The sequence below is a fragment of the Podarcis tiliguerta genome (genome assembly GCF_965153285.1).
Source record: "Podarcis tiliguerta genome assembly, chromosome: 6".
NCBI lineage: Eukaryota > Metazoa > Chordata > Lepidosauria > Squamata > Lacertidae > Podarcis > Podarcis tiliguerta.
Genome location: NC_139539.1, coordinates 1,125,435 through 1,138,885, shown reverse-complemented (window position 1 = coordinate 1,138,885; position 13,451 = coordinate 1,125,435). Strand labels below are relative to the sequence as shown.

Genomic DNA, 13,451 nt, shown 5'->3' with positions numbered 1-13,451 from the left:
TAACTCACAGCGCCACCCGCGTCCCCCTTGTTCCATTATGCAGCATTAATTTGGAAAGGGAAGGAACTTCAAATGGAGAGATGGACGTTTTCTTTTGCAGACCTCTTATGTGCAAGCAGCTCTTAGTGCCATGCACACATCTGCTCTGCTTCTTCAGCCCACAATTCCCAGCGTTGGACATCTGCACAGGCAGGGCTGAGAGCAGGCCAGACACATACATCTCAGAATCATAGGCCCATGGAGCTGAAAGGGACCAACAAAGGTCATCTATGCAATCCCCTGCGACTTGAACCCATTGGTTTGAGTCCTACCCTCTGGAGCAGCAGAAAACAAGCTTGCTCTGTGTTCTGTGTGATACTTGACAAAGGCCATTATGTTGCCTCCCAGTCTTCTCTTCTTCAGGCTAAAAGGCTTCCTTCCTCGCCTGCTGTGGCGACTCGTCACCTTTCCAAATTATAGCTGTTCAACACTTATTCACAAGAAAGCACTTGGAAGGGAGGGGGAAAGGAGAGGTCAGACTGGTTGCCCAGCTGAGCCTAAACAGGACACGGCCGCTCCCTCTTGACTGGAGGACCCTGGCCCAGACCAGGTGCTCATGCCAGGTGCTTAATTGTCACCAAGAGGGAAGGAGTCGTCACCAGCCTTTGGATTTCCTCGCCTCTCAACTGCCAGGGCTCCCTTTGCTCACTCTCCCCCTGGATTTCGACATAATTCAGGCCATTCATTAGGTATGGCTTAGAGAAGGATGACATTCCTTCATGTCGCAGCTTCTTGCACAACTTAGCTGGGCTGAGGGGGAATTTCCCAGGCAAAGAGCGAGAAAGGTTTCACCTTTCCTGGCTGTCCAGGCAAAACGAGGCTTTTCTTACCAGCCAACTCACCTCTCCCCATGGCTTCTCTTGTTACTGAAATCTATCACAAGATCCACCACTTCCCTTTCCACCTCTGACTTTCGGCTTGCATCAGTTTCCTTACTCTCTCAGCCCCCTGACCCAGCTGCCATTTGCCACCTCCTCCTTCCTTGCTCAAAGAAACAGAGAGTTATAAGGTACCCCGTGGGGTTGTCTGGTCCAGCCCCCTGCAGAAATCTCAGCGGAATCCTCCTTGGAAAATGGCCACCCAACCTCTGCTTCAAAACCTCCAGGGCTCTTCTTCCCATCAGAAAGTTCTTCCTACCGTCGAGTCAACATCTCCTGTTCCATCATTTGGAGTCATAGAGTGGTAGAGCACGAAGGGACCCTGAGCATCATCTAGTCCAGCTCACTGCAAGGCAGGAATATGCAGCTGGACTATAACAGGGATCGAACCTGCAACCTTGCCTGCTCTACCCAATTTGCTCCTCCGGAGCAGCAGAAAGCAAGCTTGCACCCCTACCATGGGGAATCCCTTCAGATACATGAAGATGCTCCTTGCCTCCCTTCCCAGACTTCTGCCCTCCTCCCCCACCTCATGCCCCACACAATGCCTTGGTCTCTTTGCCAGTTGATGCTCCTGACCTGCTGTGCATACCCCTCTGTCTGAGCATCATCCGGGGTGGACTAGATGACCCTATGGGTCCCTTCCAACTCTAAAAGACCCCTGACAGTTAAATCCAGTCGTGACAGACTCTGGGGTTGCGGCGCTCATCTCGCTTTACTGGCCGAGGGAGCCGGCATACAGCTTCCAGGCCATGTGGCCAGCAGGACTAAGCCACTTCTGGTGAACCAGACCAGCGCACGGAAACACCATTTACCTTCCCGCCAGAGCAGTACCTATTTATAATAATAATAATACAGTGGTACCTTGGGTTAAGAACTTAATTCATTCCAGAGGTCCGTTCTTAACCTCAAACTGTTCTTAACCTGAGGTACCACTTTAGCTAATGGGGCCTCCTGCTGCTGCTGTGCCGCTGCTGCACGATTTCTGTTCTCACCCGGAAGCAAAGTTCTTAACCCAAGGTAATATTTATGGGTTAATGGAGTCTGTAACCTGAAACATATGTAACCCGAGGTACCACTGTAGTAGGAATAAGAATAAGAATAAGAATAAGAATAAGAATAAGAATAAGAATAAGAATAAGAATAAATTGTATTTATATCCCACCCTCCCCAGCCAAGACTGGGCTCAGGGTGGCTAACAACCAATATAAAACAAATTGATTGAAATACAACAAAAACAAGATTAAAATATAGCATTAAAACATTAAAACATTAAAATGCAGCCTCATTTCAATGGAAACTCAAATCAAAAATGTTTTTTGGGGGGTGAAAATATCAAGTCTTCACCAAAGCTAACTATCCAGACTGGTCCTACGTGGGCCAGAAAAAAGCCAAGGAAGTCCCCAAATAGGAGTTCCATCACAGGAGGAGAAAGTAAAAAGGAAAGAGGGGAAGGGACTTTGACGTGCACTTTGACGTGCTTTCGAACTGCTAGGTTGGAAGGGATCCTATGGGTCGCTTCGAACTCTACCGTTCTATGATTCTACACTCCAAATCATATTTTTTTAAAAACAAATATGGGTACATTAAGGAAATAACAAGAGCCTGCTAGATCAAAGGCCAAAGGCCAGTCCAGCATCCTTTTCTCACAGTGGCCAATCAAATACTCCAAGTGGAAATCAGCAAGCAAGATTTGAGCACAAAAGAGAGCCCTCCGCTCCGCTCCTGGTTTTCATCCCTGCTCCTAATTCTTCTACCACCTTGGCCTGGCCAAGGAGTGTGGAATGGGTCGTTTTGTGGGGGGCGCTGGCTTTGGTCCCCAGGGTGAGTAATGGAGGCAGGTGTGCCCAGAGGAGAGCAGCCAGGAGGGAGAGGGAACGGTCACTACGAGGCTTCTCCCAGAACCCAGAGCAGGAGGGCTATTTTGGGCCAGTCCTGGCTGCTCCCTCAGCAGAACCGGCACAGCTGGCCAGGTAGGTCACTGGGAGCCAGCCCCGCCCTGGAAGGCATTTAATGCTCCTCTGCGTGGCTCAGATCCGGATATTCCAGGCTGGATATTCCCCAGAGCACCATGGAGGCAGGAGTCCTCTGGCTCCTAACAGGACTCCTCTTGCTCCAGGGTTGCGCTGCTGCTGCCGTCCAGTCCCCAGATTATGGAGAGGAGAGGACAGGTGAGAGCTTGACTTAAGGAGCTGGGTGCCCGGGGGGGGGGGGGAGGGGAGCTGGACCATCCTCTCTTGGGTGCTGAGGAGGAGCCTCCTTCCCCATAGAGTAGGTCCAGCACCAGAGGGAGATGTTTTCATTTAGAGAAAAGGTGAGCAGGAGGCAGAGGAGAACAAGAAGCAACACGATAGACATTTATAAGATTCCTCCTGCCGTGGAGGAAGTGGAGAGAGGTCTTTCTCCCTCTCTCCTAGAATTCGTGAACGATGTTTCCATTTTATTTACAATATGCATCTTCCCCCCCCCCCCCAATTTCCCCCTTTTCTTCCTAATGTCTCAACAAACGAAACTGATTTGTAAAAATGTTACATGGGGGGGGAAATACGAGAGAGACATTGCAAACACTTTTGTAAATCAAGAAAATATTTAATAAAATAAAAATAGGACTCGTGGACGTCCAATGAAGCTGCAGGTTGGAAGTTTCGGGACGGGTGAAAGAAAGGAATTGTTTGCACAGTGCAGAGTTCAACTTTGGGACTCCCTTCTGCAGGAAGGAAGCAGCCCCCAACAGAGATGGCTTCAGAAGAGGGTCAGACAAATCATGGAGGAGGAGAGGGAGATGGATGGGCTCTGGAGACAGCAAGGCTTCTGCATCCCAGTTCCTGCAAAACTGCGGGGGGGGGGCTCCTGTGTTCGAATCCTGCTTGCATGTTTCCCTTTGGGACACCTGGTCAGCCACCGTGAGAACACAAGGCTGGACTAGATGAGCCCCCTTTGGCCTGACCCAGCAGGCTCTCCTTGTGTTCTTAAGGTGGGGGTTTGGGGTGGGGAGGGGGCTGGAGTTGCAGCAGCTGTGCAGCCCATGGAGCAGAGCAGAACCAGCCTGTTTCCCCCCTTGGGGCAGGAATGTGCTCCTTGGCTCCCCACCAGCTGGGCCTGCAATGCTAGCTGGGTCCCCTGCTCCAGGCCGCCATGGGGTGGCTGAGCCAGAGAGGCCCCTCCAAGATCAGGAAAGCAAGGTGGGGGGAGAGGGAGGGAGTGGTTGAGAGGGATATTCTTCAGGACGCACCTTAATAATAATAATTAAGCCCATCGCCCAGCCCTTCCCGGCTAGCTTTTATAAGCCAGGATGGGCAAGGATCAAGCAGACAGGTGGTTGGTTTCACTCGTCCAAGCAGCCTGTCCACATCCTTGGAGGTAACAGGTTGGAACTGATCCCACGCAACTTGACTAGACAGGACTCTAGCACTCTCCCGCCCCGGCCCTGCTCCCACGGTGGCGTCTACCTCTTCCCGAATCTGAGCGACTTTATCTGCAAAAAACTTTGCAAAATCATTGCAGCAGATCATGTGGCCCTTACTGGGCCCCGATGTAGCAGGTGGGTCCGCTAAATTGCGAACCACCTGAAAGAGTCTCCTGCTGCTGTTTTCTGCAGATGCAATAGAGGCAGTGAAGAAAGTCTTCTTCACCATTGCTCTCACTACTTGGTGGGCTCAACATTGAGCTCTAACCCGTGTCTGGTTGGCTTCAGAATGAGTTATCCACCACCGGCGCTCTAGCTGTCTCAGCGATTGTTTCATTGCCCTCAGATGCATGGAAAACCATGGGGCTATCTGGGCTCCATGCAGTCGGAGAGGGCGCTTTGGAGCCAAACAGTCAATAGCCCTGGTTAACTCCGCATTCCAGTGGACCACCAGGGAATCTTGTTATAGCTACAGCTGACATCTGTGTCCAAAGCTCTTTAGAGGGACAAGCGCTTGTGTTATCAGCCCACATACTCAATTGCAGGGAGGTCAGAAAAGGAGGTTTACTTATTTTGATATACTTGAGACCAGAATAACGAAACCTGAGGGCACTCCCACTACAGATGGAATAACGTCCCTTCGAGCCCACAAGTCCGGCTAGGAATCTGGTGTGGACTGACATGTGATATGAGACATCTTTTTTTTGGGGGGGGGGATACGATGGCATCTGTGCAAAGCTTGGAGAGAACATCCCCTCTTGTATGGATGGGGGCAGCCCTGCTATTAGGCAGAGTGAGGAGGCTGCCTCAGACGGCAGGTGCTGGTGGGGAAGGTCAGGGAGTGGTGACAAGAAGGCACTGAAGGGCAGGGCTGGCACATGCCACCCACAGCAATACAGGAGTACCTGGGGTCACGAACTTAATTCGTTCCAGAGGTCCATTCTTAACCTGAGGCGCATCTTCGCTAATGGGGCCTCCTGCTGCCGCCGCACCGCGGGCACACGATTTCCGTTCTTATCCTGGGGCAAAGTTCTCAACCCAGGTACTACTTCCGGGTTAGTGGAGTTTGTAACCTGGACTGTTTGTACCCCAAAGTGTTTGGGGGTACTGCTGGAAACCGCAGGAGGGGAGAGGGTTCTTGAACTCAGGTCCCCTCGGGAGGTCCGGTTAGCTCATGCGAGAACAAGATGCTGGACTAGAGGGGGGCATTGGCCTGATCCTGCAGGCTATGTCTATCTAGTCCAGAGCTTCCCAAACTGTGCATCATGACACATTAGTGTGTCAGCTGCAGTGCGTAGGTGTGTCACACAAACGCTCCCGGTGCTTCTCCTGGGGCCGGAAAGGGGTTAGTTTAACCTCCGGTTTGCTGGTAAAACTGAATTACTGCATCATGAAATGATTCGTGTCTAAAAAGTGTGTCACGAACATGAAAAGTTTGGGAAGCTCTGATTTGTCCAATCCCCTGCAGTGCCAAAGGATCCCAAAAAGGCTTCTGTATGTGGAACTGGGAGAGGCAGCCATCTTCTCCTTCGCCTCGGGCAGCAAAGTATCTTGGGCTGGATTAATGGACAAATGGCCTTCTGCCCACCCTTAAAATGCAGAGCCCAGGACTGGCAGGGAGAGGGCCTGGATCGTGCTCACACCCAGCTTCTTGGGTGCTCAGTCGTCTTTCTCCCCATCTCTCTTGCTTGCAGGGAAGGATGGATTCTGCCCCGCCTCCCCCAATGGGCTGTATGACCCCCCCTGCAAGGTGGACTGCGAAGCGGACAGCGAGTGCGCCGGGGGGAAGAAGTGCTGTGAATTTGCCTGCAAACACGTCTGCCTGCCTGCCAGCCCAGGTACCTGTGCTTTGCCAGCCACTGGTGCAGCGTTTCATTTACCTGCAAGATCGCCTTGCCCAGAGGCAGACCTTGGGCTGCTTGGATTGGTGGAACGGGCACTATTATGAGTGCCACATTGTACCCGTTCTGCACTTGTAAGAACTTGGTGTTTTAGTGTGGCAGCGCCAAACTTTGAGACTCCCTGCCTGTTGATATCAAGCAGATGCATTTAGTATACCCTGTCTGGAAGCCACTAAACGCATTTTTGTTAGGGAAGCAGATGTTGACAAAGTTCATGCAAGTTTTAATCTGTTTCTAGTCTAACGTCATTTTAACTTTGTGAATGTCTTAAATTATTGCTGCTGATTCTTCTAATGGTTTCCTTCCAGATTCTTTCCAATAGCTAATAGTTTCATTGTTGCTGTAAACCACTCGGAAGTTGGTTGGTTGGTTGGTTTACAATCAAGAGGTGTATAAATTTTATGAAATAACAAATAAATAAAACCTCATGGGGAGGGTCTTCAGCTCGAAGTTGGTGGGTGCAAATGCACCCCAGATGACATGAGCAAATCTACCCATGTTTTCGGGAGACCTTTTGTTCCTGGGCCAGGGAGAGAAATGGGGTTGAATTTAAGTTGGTTTCTGAGCCCCAGAAACAGTTCTGGAGCAAAGTGCCCTCCCTTGGAACATGACCAAGTGCCAAGAAGTTGTGTGTGCCTCTGGGCATGGGCAGAGTGCCTTCCCTTCCCTGCTGAACAGCCATAGTCAGATCCCGACTTCTGGGCTTGGGGAAGAGATTGCAGCAGGCCTGTGGCTCAGTCACTGTCCCATTAAGAACAGAGAGAGGGGCTGTCCAGTCACCCCATCGGACCATGAGACCTTGCCAACCTCAAGAAGGGGCACTGAGTGGTACAGAGAGACAAGGAAGGGCTGCGCAGGCTGTGGGCGACCGGCGATACTGCAGTGCTCCACTGCAGCCGAGGTGCTGTGATTCCCACATTGCATGGGGTTGGACATAATAATAATAATAATAATAATAATAATTTATTACTTATACCCCACCCATGTGGCTGGGTTTCCCCAGCCACTCTGGGCGGCTTCCAACAAAGTATTAAAATACAGTAGTGTGCTAAACATTAAAAGCCTCCCTAAACAGGGCTGCCTTCAGAGGTCTTTTAAAGATAAGATAGCTGCTTATTTCCTTCACATCTGAAGGGAGGGTGTTCCACAGGGCGGGTGCCACTACTGAGAAGGCCCTCTGCCTGGTTCCCTGTAACTTGCCTTCTCGCAGTGAGGGAAGCGCCAGAAGGCCCTCAGAGCTGGACCTCAGTGTCCGGGCAGAACGATGGGGGTGGAGACGCTCCTTCAGGTCTACTGGGCTGAGGCCGTTTAGGGCTTTCAAGGTCATCACCAACACTTTGAATTGTGCTCAGAAACATAGTTGACTGTTGGGGTCCCCTCCACTCTGCAGTTCTGTGATTCAAAGGCAGCAGCTGCCTGTCTTCAAACCCTTCTCAGATCCACCTCCCCAGCACACCTTCCTTGGCCACAGAGTCCCGGCTGTCTGGCCTCCTCAAGATGTCCGCCCTTGCTCATTCTCTGCTTTCTCGTTGCTCCCAGAGAAGCCTGGCAGCTGCCCGCCACCACTGCTGAAGAAGCTCCAGGCGCCTTTGGTGTGCGACTCTTCCTGCACGGACGACGCCAGCTGTCCCAGAGCACAGAAGTGCTGTGACTCAGGCTGTGGAAGCCAAGTGTGCAGGATGCCCATTGAAGGTAACGAGGAAACTGGCCCTGACCTGGGGCAGGACGGAAAAAAGAAAGTCCTTCTTCGTCCAGCGCATAGTTAAACTATGGAACTCCCTCCCACCAGAGGCAGTGAGGACCACCAACCTGAATGGCTTCAACAAATTGTTGTTTCATGAAGGCTATCAGTGGCTATCTAGGATGGCTCAGCTCTGCCTACAGGGTTGTTGTTGTTTAGTCGTTTAGTCGTGTCCAACTCTTTGTGACCCCCTGGACCAGAGCATGCCAGGCACTCCTGTCTTCCACTGCCTCCCACAGTTTGGTCAAACTCACGTTGGTAGCTTCGAGAACACTGTCCCACCATCTCGTCCTCTGTCGTCCCCTTCTCCTTGTGCCCTCCATCTTTCCCAACATCAGGGTCTTTTCCAGGGAGTCTTCTCTTCTCATGAGGTGGCCAAAGTCTTGGAGCCTCAGCTTCAGGATCTGTCCTTCCAGTGAGCACTCAGGGCTGATTTCCTTAAGAATGGGGAGGTTTGATCTTCTTGCAGTCCATGGGACTCTCAAGAGTCTCCTCCAGCACCAGAATTCAAAAGCATCCATTCTTCAGCCATCAGCCTTCTTGATGGTCCAGCTCTCACTTCCGTACATCACTACTGAGAAAACCATACATGGTGGGAGGCAGCAAAGCTGAAAACTGGCCAGTCTCTAAAACACAGGCCCTTCCCCTGTTGTGCCCCGGGGGAAGAGTTGCAATGGGTGCCCATTGCCAGGGCATCAGGTCTCTCTCCTGAAGGCTGCATCAGCTCCAGACTCGGCTGCTTCTATCAGTTGGGGGGGTGATCAATTGATGTGCATGTGCCAGGCTGAAGGCCCCCACAGGACTGTGCCACTGTGGCACATCTGGCTGGCCACTGGGAGAACAGGATGCTGGACTAGGTGGGCTCCCTTTGGCCTGATCCAGCAGCCGGGCTCTTGTTCTGCTGGAACCTTCAGGTCCAGGGGCCGTCTGTCTCAATTCCTAGGCTCTTTAAGGCATTTGGCCGCTGAGACCACATTAGCTCCTACAAAGACCTACATTAGCTCCGGCTGGCCGCCTCAGCACCTCGCTAGCTCACTCGCCCCCGAACTCATGGCGCAGACCTCCCCGCAGCAGAAGAGCCCGCTGCAGTGCTCCAACCGACGGGCGAGCTCTTCCCTGGACTTCAACTCTCAGGCCCCAGACTCTCAGCCTGGCACCCCTGAGAGCCTGGCACCCGGGTGCCCCCCACCCCTGGCGCCTATGGTTAAGACGGCCCTGGGTGGAAGGAAACCTGTGGGAGAAAATTCCCTTTTGGGGGTTCAAGTACAGAGGCTCACCCCAAATCCCCAACTAGCCAGACGTGATTCAGTAATGCATTACCAGATGGAATCCATTAGTGTCTGCGAGAGAATTTCCATTAGCACACGCCCTTCACAGGAAAGAAGCATGCCATCTTGGCTGCTTATTCTTCCGCCTATCCCCTTCTGCCACCCCAGCTCAAAGTCTCTCGTCCAGCCACAGTCCTGGGAAACACTTTGGGCTCATGCACAATCCGTTCCTCCATCTGCCCTGTGCCAAGAAGACTCGCGCCCTCTCTCATTCTCTGCCTCTCTGTGTCTCTTAGAGAAGCCTGGGAAATGCCCCCTGGTGCAGCGGAAGACGCCCTCAGGAGGAGGAGAGCCGTGCAGCGACACCTGCACCCACGACTGGCAGTGCAAGGGGGACCAGAAGTGCTGCTTCTCGGGCTTCTCCATGGATTGCACCAACGTCCCCCAAGGTGCCAAGGCAGGAGGGGGCAGGCCAGGTGAGGAAGCTGCCAGAGGCCGGGGTGGCACCATGGGAGGATGGGCAGCGCTGTAAACAAAATCTGCCCCTTTTCCCCTTATGGGCTTTTGTAGGTTCTCTATCGGTAGGAGAAAAGAACAGAGACCAACCAGAGAAGCAAAATAGCTAGTAAGCCTGATCTTTATTAAAGCTGTTGCAACAGGGTGCTCCCTTCACATGCAGGAAAGGAGGAGGACCCAGAACACAGGTGTGTCTGTCCTTATATGGACATTTTAAATTGCCATCCCTGGAGTCCAAGACCACCCCCAGAAACATCATACCTACATCACAGAAAAGGCGGTCTACAACAGAAATCTGAGTGCATTGTTTTTACCTTGTATGCCAGGTTACCTGTTAATGTTCACTTGACTGGATTACCTGGGGAGCCTGGCCAGTCTTTTGTAATGATAATACTTAATTCCTGAGCCAAGTCACAGGCTCACCCTATTCACACCTTAAATGTGCCCTTAAGGCAGGATTTGTGAGGACAGAGACAATGGGGAGGTTTCTGCATTTCCTTCGAACTTGCAGAGAAATATTTGAGGTGACTGAAAGAGTCAAACTGGCTTTAGGACTTTTCCTGTGGGTTTTGGACATGTGGTTTATATATTTACTGGTATATATGTGTTTGCTAGGGAAGTGGGTGGCGCTGTGGGTTAAAGCCTCAGTGCCTAGGGCTTGCCGATCGAAAGGTCGGCGGTTCGAATCCCCGCGGCGGGATGCGCTCCCGTTGCTCGGTCCCAGCGCCTGCCAACCTAGCAGTTCGAAAGCACCCCCAGGTGCAAGTAGATAAATAGGGACCGCTTACTAGCGGGAAGGTAAACGGCGTTTCCGTGTGCGGCTCTGGCTCGCCAGAGCAGCGATGTCACGCTGGCCACGTGACCCGGAAGTGTCTTCGGACAGCGCTGGCCCCCGGCCTCTTGAGTGAGATGGGCGCACAACCCTAGAGTCTGTCAAGACTGGCCCGTACGGGCAGGGGTACCTTTACCTTTACTTTATGTGTTTGCTTGGTACGTTTAGGAATATATATATATGACCTAAAAATTCTTATAACAGCTCCCCTGGCAGGTGAAGCTCAGGAGGCCCATACAGTCATAAGGGATCCCAGGGGTCATCTAGCTCTGCCCTCTGCAATGCAGGAATTGCAGCGAAAACCAGTGCTTTTCCTCTCTTGCTCCAGCTGCCTGTTTGGGCTGAGGGACTTGACTCAGCTGCCCTGGGGATCCATCACGCAAGGCCCCCATTGGCCTAGGAAGAGTGCAACGGGTGGGCTTTGGGGCAAGGGTCTCGGCACTCTTCTCCAGCAGCCGGGACATCCCTCCCTCAGACAGTCTGGCGGGTTTGATAAGAGAGGAAGGGTCCCCAATGGGTGCTCAGGACTCTTCCCTGACCAGAGCGAAAAGACGGGGGGGGGAGACCAGCAGCTCCTTGTCCAGGGCTGCTGCTGGTGGAGCCGACTGCTTCCTTTCAGCTGAGGCACCCCTGGGGAAGACAGGGTTTACAGTGTCTGACCAGGACCTGGTAAAGGGCAGGGTTCGAATCCCCCACTCAGCTAGGATGAAGCTCACAGGGTGTGATCTTCATTGCTTCTCGGCCTAACCTACCTCGCAAGGTTGTGGTGCGGATTGAAGGAGAAGGCGAGAACCATGCAGACCACCCTGAGCTCTTTGGAGGAGAAGGTGGGACAGAAATGCAATAAACAAACAAACAAATAAGAGGAAGGGGCACAGCTCCAAAGGCCCGTGGGGGGGTCACCCTCTGTGCTTTTTGTGGGGAGGCCTGGTAGGGTGAAGGACAGCACCCCCCTGACCACTCAGCTTTCTCTTCTAGGGTCCCCTACATCCAGCACCTCCTAAAGGAAGACTCCAAGGACTGTTGGGTCTGGCCATGGACTTGAAGACTTTCCGTCCGGAACACAGCATGGGGGGGGGGGAGCTTCTGCAGGAAAGAGTCCCAGAAGGGTCCCCAAAAATCCAGTGCAGCCATTTGGGGTACATTGTCTTCCAGATGGGGAGCTGCCCTCTCCTGCCTCCCTCTGGCCTCCTGTGGTACTGCTTCTGGCATGCCCTTCCCCTTCCCAGACTGTCCCAGTTAGGCTTGCTTTAACCAGGGCAAAACCAGACTTTGTTTCACCCGAGTCAAAGACCCAGTTTGGGACACACTCCCATGTGCAATTGTACACACACACAACACACACAGGCTGGGAGTCTCATCGGCGTCCCTCTGGAACAGGAGTCAGCAAACCTTTTCAGCAGGGGGCCATTCCACTGTCCCTCAGACCTTGTGGGGGGCCGGACTATATTTTTTGGGGGGAAATGAACGAATTCCTATGCCCCACAAATAACCCAGAGATGCATTTTTTTTAAAAGGGCACATTCTACTCATGTAAAAACAAGCTGATTCCCGGACAGTCCGCGGGCCAGATTCAGAAGGCGATTGGGCCAGATCCGGCCCCCAGGCCTTAGTTTCCCTACTCATGCTCTGGAGGCTTCACCTGGGACCACCCCCACCCCCCGTCCCCCACTTTAAGCAAGAGCTCAGTGCAGCTGCAAAGTTGCAGGATCTCAGCCAGCCGGGGATGGCTCACACCTCCTTTCCACAGGCAAAGACTGAATCTCACACTGGAGGGGGGAGGTGGAGTTCATCCTGCCCACAGAGATGGAGGCATCCACAGTCCATTAGCGGAGGAGGAGGGCGGAATCCGGAGCCCAAAGCACAGCTCCGAGCAAGCCCCCCTCTCCAGGCGCGCAAAGGAAGAGCCGGTAAACAATCCTAAAATGCTTCTGGCTCCCTTTGGCCAGCGACCCCCTGAAACCAGCTGCCTCTTGGGCATATGAGACTCTGTATGCATGTTTGGCTCTGTATGTGTGTTGGGCATTCATAAAAAGAACCCGCCTGTGCCATTGGAGGGTTGCTATTGTTGCTGCTTGTGAACCACCATTTGCATACAGAACCATTGAGTCGGGAGGGACCCCATGAGTCATCTAGTCCAACCCCTGCAATGCAGGAATCACAGCTAAAGGACCCCTGACAAATGGCCATTCGGCCTCTGCTTAAAAACCTCCAAGGAAGGAGAGTCTACAATCTTCTGAGGTCGTCCGTCCCCCCATCCGACCGCTCTTACTGTCAGAAAGTTCTTCCTAAAGTGTAGCCAGAATCTCCTCTCTTGTGAGACCTGCAGGATGCTCCCCCGGCAGAGTATATTTCACCCTCCGTCCCCTGGAATCTCCCTGCCATTTCTCCAAAGCCTGGCAGGAGTGCTGTATCTGCCAGGAGATAACAGCCCCCCTAGAGCACCCTGGTTCCTTGTGAGCAAACTGAAAGTGCGTGGCATAGTGGGCAAGAGGCTAAGGAGCCCTGCCCCAGGATGGGGCCCCTTGTTCCCTTTCAAACTGCCCTAGACAGGCCTGTCTGGACAAGACTCGCACCCCACACCCTGCATCATCTCAGCAATTTCTCCAAATTCGAACAGTGCGGAGGATTCCCCAGATAACATAAGTGACATGCCTGGAATGGTCAGAAATGCACAGCCCTTGGCTGGATTTCACGTGGCCCCAGGAGCTATCTGACTCACACTTCTTTCCTAACCAGCTTCAAAGATTAAAAGGGAGATGGGGTGGGGGGTGGGAGGCAATAGACCTGTCAGAGCCTCCGCTACGACTGAGCTTCTCCTTCTCCGGTTGAGTCCTCCGACGATAATTAACGACCTGAGCCTCTGATAA

The 13,451-nt window shown here is 52.7% G+C and overlaps 1 protein-coding gene across 1 annotated transcript; it reads left to right on the top strand.

Moving 5' to 3' along the window:
* Positions 1 to 2,954: 2,954 nt before the first annotated feature.
* On the top strand, positions 2,955 to 12,179 carry LOC310680699 (whey acidic protein-like). The gene is made up of 5 exons (XM_083447707.1): positions 2,955 to 3,088; positions 6,018 to 6,161; positions 7,764 to 7,916; positions 9,530 to 9,709; positions 11,560 to 12,179. Exons 1-5 carry the CDS (start codon positions 2,989 to 2,991, stop codon positions 11,583 to 11,585), a joined length of 603 nt encoding a protein of 200 aa, XP_083303833.1. The 5' UTR covers positions 2,955 to 2,988; the 3' UTR covers positions 11,586 to 12,179.
* The last annotated feature ends 1,272 nt before the right edge of the window (positions 12,180 to 13,451 follow it).

Excerpts from the sequence above, each read along its gene's own strand:
- LOC310680699 (XM_083447707.1), top strand. The coding sequence starts at position 2,989 with ATGGAGGCAGGAGTCCTCTGGCTCCTAACAGGACTCCTCTTGCTCCAG. Across the intron at positions 6,162-7,763 it reads CTGCCTGCCTGCCAGCCCAG|AGAAGCCTGGCAGCTGCCCG; the intron begins GTACCTGTGCTT and ends CGTTGCTCCCAG. Across the intron at positions 7,917-9,529 it reads GTGCAGGATGCCCATTGAAG|AGAAGCCTGGGAAATGCCCC; the intron begins GTAACGAGGAAA and ends TGTGTCTCTTAG.